This window comes from Corvus moneduloides, chromosome 1 (genome assembly GCF_009650955.1).
Source record: "Corvus moneduloides isolate bCorMon1 chromosome 1, bCorMon1.pri, whole genome shotgun sequence".
Lineage (NCBI taxonomy): Eukaryota > Metazoa > Chordata > Aves > Passeriformes > Corvidae > Corvus > Corvus moneduloides.
In genome coordinates, this window is record NC_045476.1 from 116,948,520 (window position 1) to 116,958,234 (window position 9,715).

At 48.4% G+C, this 9,715-nt stretch overlaps 1 protein-coding gene across 2 annotated transcripts in view; it reads right to left on the reverse strand.

Annotated features, from left to right (window-relative positions):
- The window catches only part of CDH2 (cadherin 2), a 116,977-nt gene extending 108,182 nt beyond the window's left edge, over nt 1-8,795 (reverse strand). Inside the window, exon 1 of one of the 2 annotated variants that reach the window (XM_032124136.1) lies at nt 7,119-7,295. In XM_032124136.1, the coding sequence (XP_031980027.1) occupies nt 7,119-7,280 (162 nt within the window). In that variant the 5' untranslated portion in view covers nt 7,281-7,295. Of the gene's footprint in view, nt 1-7,118; nt 7,296-8,168 lie in introns of those variants that run through there. The other variant, XM_032124141.1, reaches the window with a different exon arrangement.
- Between the last annotated feature and the right edge of the window lie 920 nt (nt 8,796-9,715).

Sequence of the window (9,715 nt, forward strand, 5' to 3'; positions counted from 1 at the left end):
AAATGCAACAGGAAAATGCCAATTATGAAGCAACATGATGTAAATTAGAAGTCTTCTGTCAAAACTGTTATTCAATCAATTAAACGAATTCACCACTTTGACACAGTTAGGCAGTTAAGCCTGCAGTTTTGACACCCTGCTCCTCTGTTACTTTAGTTTCATCTCTAGATATGAAATCTGTGGTTTAATTCCAAAGCTGTATTCCAGCTCGATTTAAAACAAAAAACAACAAAAATCAAAACCAAAAGCACCATAACCTGTTTACAATCTCAACTGTATAATTCTAAGGGATTTGCATTTACATCTTTTTCTAAATACCACCAGTAAAAGTCTTCCAAGAATACAGGCCTCAAAGTTTTGAGAAGTTTCTAACTGAAACAAGAATCAAGCCAGGCAGAATTTCTTCAATAGTACTGACAGATCTAGACTCACAAGTCTCTCCAATTTCCATTGTTTCTAAAAAGTAGACACATTTAAAGTATAATTCCAAATATCTGGAAACATCCATTTAAAGAAACATCAATTTCCAACTGTTATTTCACCACCTCCTCTGCATATGCCATACACCACTGGCGCTCAGTAGTAGCTACCAATCTGAAATATCCAAGTATCCTCCACTGTTTGCCTCTACATGTACTACAACACAAGATTTCTTAACAGCAACTCTACCAAAATGCAAGGCAAGTTGTTTTTGGAAAACTGCTTTCTTTTAGAGTCAATGTAATTTACTCCTATGGGAAAAGAAGCCTAGGTAGTAAAATGAGAAACCGAGCAGTATGCATCAAAGAAAATATCATACTATACAGCATAATTGAACATAGTACAGTCACCAACTGCCAAGGCTGGCCAATTCACAGGACATTACTGTGTGAAGTTCAAAACAATGTCTGACATAATTATATGCATGATAAAGCAAGAATGGAGTATTTGAGCTCTTCCTCCTTAATAACCAACATTAATTTGCAATTACCACAGTAATATTCAACTTAAGCACAGATCACAGAAGTATTTGTGACTGTGTTTAAAGACTGGGTGTTTCTTCATTAATTTAAAAGCCAGGATGGTACCCAGTACCCACTTGCAACTTAGGCTGCAACTCTAGAGATTGTTCTGTCCATTTTTAGTTTTGTGTACAGACATTATCTAACACACTGGGATATGCTGTAAGAGGTGGTGTTATTTAATAACAAGTTTCTACTTACTACCATAAGCCATGAGAAAGATATCCTGCAAGATGATAGAAACATCTCTGAAAAGCTTTAGATGCTAGAATTCAAAGTGTTCAGCAACTCTTTCTTAAATCTCCAACTTGCTGCAAACAAAGCTGCCAACAGTTTATACTCTCACAGTACTCAGTACTTCAGCAAATGTAGTCAAGTACAATTTGTTTTCAACCATAGAGTGCAACTAGAGAAAAAGAAAAGTGCCTTTCATTCAAATTGTTCTGGAAGCCAAAAGCTTCCAAAGTGGGTGCCAGGCTACATCCTCCCAGAGGTCATTCAGTTACAGCAGAAAGGGCTTTCGTTATACCATCTTCAATTCTAATCAGCACTCTACTTCATGAACTGCGGGATTTTAGATCAGAAAATCCAGTTTCTTAAACCAACACTTATAGCTCTCAAGCACCTTCCCCAAGTAAGAGAATCTGCAACTTTTATGCTACCATCTGGTTTAAAACAACTTGCCTTAAACCACCAAAGATTCATAGAATCATACAATGCCTTGAGTTGGAAGGAACCTTATAAGTCATCTATTTCCACCCTCCCTGCCCATGGGGCAGGGACACCTTCCACTAAACCAGGCTGCTCGAAGCCCCATACAACCTGGCCTTGAACACTTCCAGAGATGGGGCATCTACAACTACTCTGGGAAACTGGTTCCACTGCCTTACCATCCTCACAGCAAAGAATAACTAATCTAAACCTACTGTTTTTCAGTTTGTAGCCATTCCTACTTGCCCTATCACCATATGCCCATGTAAAAAGTTTCTCTCCATCTTTCTTTTAGGGTCTCTTCAGGTACCAGAAGACCAAAATTAGGTCACTCCAATGTTCCAGGCAGAACAAACACAGTTCTTTCACCCTTTTCTCACAAGAAAGGTGCTCCATGCCCATCTTATGATTATCTTCATGACCCTAGTCGGAACTCACTCCAATAAGCTGACATCCTTCCTGTGCTGGGGACTCCAGACCTGGATGCGGTATTCCACGTAGGGTCTCACTAGGGAGGAGTATGGGCAGAACTGGCTCACTCGCCCTGCTGGCCATGCTGCTTTTGAGGCAGCCCAGGACATGTTTGGCTTTCTGGGCTGTGGGCATGAAACGCTGGGCCACGTCCAGCCTCTTGTCCACCAGCACCACCAAGCCCTGCTCTGCAATGCTGCTCTGCATCTGTTCATCCCCCAGCTTTACAAACCATGTTCACAGCCTATCCTGTTAACCCCCACTGAGAGACAACATTCATTTGCTGTATTAAAAATTGAGACAATTATTTAGTATATGCCACATAGCTCAAAGCCATAACCCAAGTTTGGACTTTCCCTCTCCCTCAACTAGGAGAACGTGGGACTGGTTGCATCTTCCAAAACACATGGTTTTTCGGGTAAGCCACAGGTTAGAGAAGGAAATCTTAAAATTTTAACTGGAATGACAAAAACAAATGACAAAAACTTCTGTATGTCTAAGTTACATTGTTTTAATAGCAATTTTTTTAAAAAAATTGGTCCTGTATTTGCCCATACATTCTAATTTCTCTACAAGAAATGACCTCTCTCTGATTTGATAATAGCCATTGTATTGCTCACACTGAACATCTCAGCCCATGAAACTGCTGCTATTCCATACAGGAGGATGCTGCTTTTTTTCTGACCTTTGGGGAAGCCTTGGAAGGCCTCTTTTGGGGGGGGGATCACAAAATTTTAACTATGTCTTCAGCTGCTGGGTGATAATTATATGCTAATTATAAGGAATGGGAGAGTCCTTAGAGGAGTCTGTTGGTAAAAATATATTTTTTAAATATGTCAAGGAGTGCCTAGAGGAGAGGATAAACGCGCCTTTTGGAAACATGGTATTTAATTAAATACACGAATACTGACTAAAACCAAATAGTTTAAGTGAAATGCTGAAAAGATTTGGCAGCGAATTACCTTCCATCTTGGAAGCTGCTGATCCTGTATCTGTTTTCATAACCCATTTAAAAATAGAAAGCCTAATTTCCCTTCTTTATTCAGACAGAGCTCCCATGATCTTTCAACAAGAACTGCAGGATCAAATCAAATGATGAACCACGCACACTTGGGTTATATACCAAGGTGAACAGCAACATGGTCCAACACCCAGGTGAAAAAGGTCCCTCTGAGCTCGCTCACTATAAATGCAGTTGAGGAAAACACAGATCTTCCTTAAACTCATCCTGCAATAATGTACGTTTCTCGCCTCTCAAGATTCGCCTCATTGTATGCCAGTGTTAACTTGGCCAATGAGTGAGTCTCAGTTCAGTGGCAGGTCAGAAGTGCTTGAGCACTGTTCCTGCAAAGGATGTCAAGTGTTCTTCTAGCCCTCATTACTCTCCACCCAAAGTTTTGACAAAGCTCTCAGGCACATTGTGAGACTCTTGGGGGTGGCACTGTGCAGGTCAGCAGCTGGACTCGATCCCTGTGGGGATCGCCAGCTTATTCTCTGATCTGTCCTCACTGAACCTTATGCACAACTACTGCCACTGGGTTAGTGAAAGCACACAGGCTACTCAGTAAGGCCAGTATGGGGTCCTCCTACACTTTATAGCAAAAATTTAAAACAAAAATTCCAGGGAACATTGGAGATTGCACAGCCTTTGGGAATGGATTTGTGCTTTCCGTATGTACATTGTTCGAAATAAATTACACTCTCATCCTAATGGGAGTGCTGGTAACTACTGAAGCTATTCCAAGCTTTCTAAACTTTTTTGTTCCCCTAAAAAACCACTTACAAAACCAATGAGAAACAGAAGGAGAGTTTAACTAGTAAATTATTCTCTTAAGCAGGAAAAGCCATTCAAAAATTCCTGTTCCTTACCACATGACAAGTCCCTTACACAATACTGCCTGTATTGAGTAAAAATAACTTTACTCACAGCTTCCTCAAGCTATTTTTAAATATAAACATGCACTTCTGTCACAACGAAATTGTCTCGTGTTAGTACTCAGTTATTAAAAAAAGTAATAAATTAAATTATTGATTTAAAAGTACAGATGAAACCAAGTAACATAGAACATGACAGGGTTCTTCCAATGACGTTTAGGGGAGGTCCTCCAACTTCTAGAATCAAAAAGGAAAATAAAATATAGGAAGTTTTTGAATTACACACTCCTGACTAGATGTAGTTCAAAAATATGGTAATTTTGGGCTATATTTTAAAAGCTGGTATCATAAAACTGTACATTCATCTTTCCAGCACACTTAGCTGCATGCCTAGGTAGCAGTACTACCCAGGAAGAAACAGAACAGTAGAAGGCTCTCTGAAAAACACACATTTATTAAAAATACATAGATTGACAACACAAGAATATACACCTTCTTGTACATAAGCAAAACATATTTCTGAGCTTGCTACAATATCTGCCCAGATAATCAGAGTATTTTAATACACAAAATTACCTCCTGTTTTGTCAACCAATGATTTAAATTCAAAAAACTCGTTGAATTACACAATCTTATCTATCCTATAATGGACGTAAAAATGAGTTTTTTAAAAAGCATTTCAACAAAATATATTTAAATAATGTATTTAGTTTAATATGCAAAGAAATTCAGCTCCGCAATTAGCTGAATTTTGAGGATGTGTCAGTGGTATCACTATTACCTAGACCAGACAGACAAGGATTGGAGAGCTCTCTGCTGCAATACCCTGCCACATTTAACTTTTCCAATAGATTCTCTGAAGACAAAGCAAAACCAGAACACAAAGATCTACATCCAGAAAGGCTGAGGTACTCACCTAATTACCCTGTTCTGGGGCTTATGAGATGTGTTATAAAATACATTCGATTCACTACACTCAGTTCACTTTGAAAGGAGTTAATGGTGTTGGAGTCTGTTAATGGAGTCGTTAATCAGAGACACCCTAAAACTTGTGCTTATACAGATTAAAAAAAAAAAAAAAATCTAAGACACAGGTATATTGTGAGAGACAGAAGATGTACCCAGAATAGGAGATCTTGCTTGTTTCTGCACAAAACCATGTTAATATTCTTCACCCCAATTCTGCCAGAGACTGCTGCTGAGGGTGATTCTAAGAGGGGTAGAGCTGGCAAGAAATGCCACTGCTGGATTCTCGGCTGAGGCAGCTTAACAGGAGTGCCATTTAGGGTAGTAGCTTTATCACCTGGATACATTCACTAAGACCTGGAATAAGACCAAAATTGCCTGCAGAGGGTAATAACTTCCGTGCCCTGTCATCATCATTCCAATTCAAACCAGTCACCTAAGCTCAAAAGGCTCCAAAACTGCTTTATTGTTTACTTGATTTTGATTTAGAAACGGGCAACATCCACAGAGTGATTCAATCAGCTTATATTTTGAAAAAATTACTCCCTTTTTGAGCACTTTATTTAGACTTTGTGTTGCAGTTTATGTATAATAGTAGTTTAATTCCTGTAAACTCATACTACCTTTCCCATTCCTTCATTGGATTAGAATTGTTGTTTTAGCCAGAAAAACAAGACACACTCCTTTCATCCTCTCTCCTGTCAGGACTTTTTTCATGTAATACTCCCAGACTCATACTGATACGCTAACCAGCAAAATAAAGTGCAGTTTTCATTCCCGTCTTTCTTGTGCAGGTTACACACTGCCAGAACTCTTAAGCTGTATTTCCTGTACATAAGCAACATCCACAGATCTGCCTTAAAATCTGGCTCCAGTTACAACCTTTCAAGTAATTCCATAAGGACAGCTTTTCTGCACCACTAACGAATAACAAACTGATTAATAAGTCTAGAAAATAAAGATAGATACCATGTTGCAGAGAGGACAAACTAAGTGAAAAGGTTCAACATTTCAAAAGAACCCGATACAGATAACCTCCAACAAACCAAAAGTAGTAGGTATGATGACAGGGGAAAAAAAGTTAGCAGTGCACCCAGCTGGTGAAGGTTCCCGCAGTATGCATGATGGAAGAACAGGAGAGGAAAAAAGAGCTCTTAAAATGAAAGTGTTGTACAGACACAGGTCTATAAATCTGATTTCATACCCAAGTTCCAATTTTGTTACACACTATTAAAAATCAACCCTAACCTGATTTAATGGATACCCAAACAAGGGGGAAATTGGATTCCCCAACCGTAACATGCCAGTGACACTGAGTGATATAAAAGCAACGCGGCTAGTTCCTGTCCTTAATTCCATAGCCTGTGCTTCAATTTCAAACCTGCCTTGGGAGGGGGGGGGGGGGGAAGAAGATGGAATGAAAGCTTACTGCAGATTTTCTGCTTTAAAGATTTATTGAGATAGGAAGACTGAACAGAACTGAAAGCACAAACAGTAAACAACACGTAAGGACTTAAAAGAAAAACCACACGAAAAAACCAACCCAACACAACAATAGCCGGTAAGTGGCACACACAAGTTTCTGAATAGGGTGTCTGCTATCACATACAGCCGCTCATGCTCCGCCGGACACTCTCGTGTCACGCCAGCCAGCCTGCCTCGCGTCCTCCTAAGACTCAAGGGAAAATGCCCGGCTGCTGTGGAGCAGCGTTTCAGCACCTCGCTCGCCTGGTGCAAATCATCAGCCCGAGAGTGCCTCAGAAACTGCGTGAAGGACTCAACTGCCCGGGGACCCCGCGAGGGGATGAGAGTGTCAGAGAAATGGAGAACCGGAGACGGGAGGCCGGGCGGGCTCCTCCCGCCCCCGGTGCGGCGCAGGCAGCGGGGCCGCACCATGGACAGTGGCTGCGCCCGCCGCCTCCCCCTGCCCTGCGCCAGCCGCTGCGGGCGCGGCGGGAAGGCGCCCTGCCCGCCCCGGCACCCCGGCCCCGCCGCCGGCCTCGCCTCAACCCGCTCCCCCGGCCCGACAGAAATGCCCCAATCGTAAATACCATTAAGAGGCGATGATCTGCGCCATCTGTCCCTCGGACTTACCGCCCTCTCCACCCCCGGCGCCGCGGCGGATACGAGCTCAGCGAGCACAAAGCGAACGGGGAACCCACCGGGTGCCCCGGCTCTGCGCCCGCTCCGGACACCCCTCGCCGCCGGAGGGGAGCCCCACCATCGCCCCGCGGGCACTGCCCCAACCGGATCCATTTTGTCGTCTCCCCATCACTCCCATTTCGCCCCAGACCTCCACTTTCTGCACCCCACGGGGAGCACACCGCGGCTAGCGGTGCCCAGCGCTACCCCGCCACCACCTGCCCGGGACCCCGTCACTCGCCCGCCCGAAGCACCCCGGCGAGGCCACCGGGGGGAGGCAGCAGCAGGACTTTCATAATAATAAATTAAACACTTCGGGGCCCGAGCCCGTCCCAGTGGAAATTCCCGTCAGCGGCAGGGGGTGGGGAAGCCCAGCGCCCAGGCGGAGGCAGATTAAATTCTTCCCGCGGAAGGGATTAGCGGGCGAGGGAGCCGAGGGTAGCCGAGGCGCAGGGGCTGCTCCCTGTCCCGCACCTCTCTGGCACCCCAGCCCGCCCTTCCTCGCGCGGGGCGAAGGGGGAATGGTCGCTCCGTCGCCCACTCCAGTAGTTTGTCCCTCGCGGCGAGGCCGAGCTCCCGTGCTCCTTGCCAGGCGCGCGGGTACCGGCCACCCCCACCCCGTCCCGCGGCACCTGCTCTACCGAGAGCGAGGGGCGATCGGCGCCCCCATCACCTCTCGCGTCTCGGGACCACCCTCTCCCTCTCAGCCAGCCCCGGGCAGGAGCTCCCCCCTCTCCCTCTCCGCGCGGAGCCCAGTGGCGGGGCTGCCCCGAGCAGGTGGCTCTGCGCGAGCGGCCACGAGCCGCCCCGGGGCACCCCGGCGGCTGGGCAGTGGCGGCTGCCGCCTTCCCCTACCCCCTCCCCGAGACCCCCACCACGAAGCGGAGCCTGACTGCCCCCCCCCCCCCTTCCCTCCGGCTCTCCCCCTCCTTCCCCGGGCATCGCCGCCCGCAGGGGAACAAAGAGCCGCAGCCCGGCCCGCTCCCCTCCGGCGCTGCTTACCTGCTGCAGGGCCGCCAGCAGCATCAGCGCCAGCGGCGGCAGGATCCGCGGCGGCGCTCCCGCTACCCGGCACATGGAGGCGAGGAGGGGCGGCGGCAGGGCGGCCCCCAGCAGTTCCGGAGCGCGGCTGGAGCCCGCGGAGCGGGGCGAGGGGAGCGGCGGGGAGGGTCGGGCAGCGGCAGCTGCCGGGAGCTGCGGTCGGCGTGTGCCCCCGCCTGCCGGAGCCGGCTGCCGCTCTAGCTCATGGGCAGCGATGCAGCGGAGGGAGAGAGAGCGGGGGGCGGAGGATGGGTGAAACTCAGCTCTGGGTCAGCCTGTTTGTCTCTCTGCCGAGCCCCCTCCGCGGTGCAGAGGGTGGGCAGGGAAGAAGAGGAGGAAGAGGATGGGCGAACAAAAGGCTGGGAGATAAGAAAGAAGTAGTCGCTGCTGCGAGGCCGGCGCGGCGGCGGCTCCCCTCGGCTGGCTGCCTTCCCCACGCGTGGATCGTGCCCGCCTCGCTCCTCCCGCCGGTGCCCCCCAGCGAGCTCGGGCAGGCTCCTCTCAGCGCCTCAGCCCAGGCACGCCAGCACCGCCGCTTCGCCGGCCCCAGCCCTGCTGCATACTCGCCCCGCACTTTCTCTCTCCCTCTTTCTTCTCCTCCCTCCACCCCTCCCCCTGCAGGCAAAGCCCTCCGCCGGAGCACAATGATAACAATACCCCAGCAGCCTCTGCCTGCCGTGCGCCTGTCTACGCACTCGCCCGGTGCCTGCCTGCCTGCCTGTCTGCTGCTGGCAGCTCCCTCTCCGCCTCCCGTCGCTCCCTGCCGGCCGCGCGGCCAATGGGAACGGCGCGGCACAGTGAGCGCCGGGGAAATTCGCCGTTGTGCCTGCGAATAGCGCTGCCCCTCCTCGGCCCCCGGAGAGCGGGCGCTGGGGCAGCGGGGCAGGCGCCAGCGCCCGTTGACCCTGCAACGCCAACAGCGAAAGAGCGGTGGAGCGAAATAAATTCCAACCCACACACTTGGTGCACTGCAATGGTTTGGGGGGCGACAACTTGCTGGGGAAGGAAGGACCCGTGCCCGCCGTGCTCGGTAGGGGATAGTCGGTGCAGCGAGAAGCTGCGGGGGCGCCGCTAGTGCCCAGCCCGGGGGCCGTGGGACGGCCCTGCCCGCCGCCCGGTGCTGCTGGTGGCTTGGCAAATTCAGCTCAGCTGTTACTACTTAGCTTTCCTTTTTTTTTTTTTTTTTTTTTTTTTTTTTTTTCCCCTTTAGCCATCCTCCCTTCCCCTCATTCCGTTTTTTGTTTTGTTTTGGTTTTTTTCTCTAAACTACCTGCTGAATTTTATCAGCAAATGTTTTTAAAAGATTGTCTGGGGCCGCAGTCCGCGGGTCCAAAAATGTCAGCGTGCGGAACGGAGCTGGGGAGTGCGGCTGAGCGAACAGTTACAGAAGCAAGTACCAGTGCTGGGTCATTTGCGGAGCTGGCACGGATTTTCGCTCACCCACAGGGCAATCGGCAAAGTTGTTTTGTGTCCATGCATCCGAGCTTCCATCCTGGGACATAGTAAGG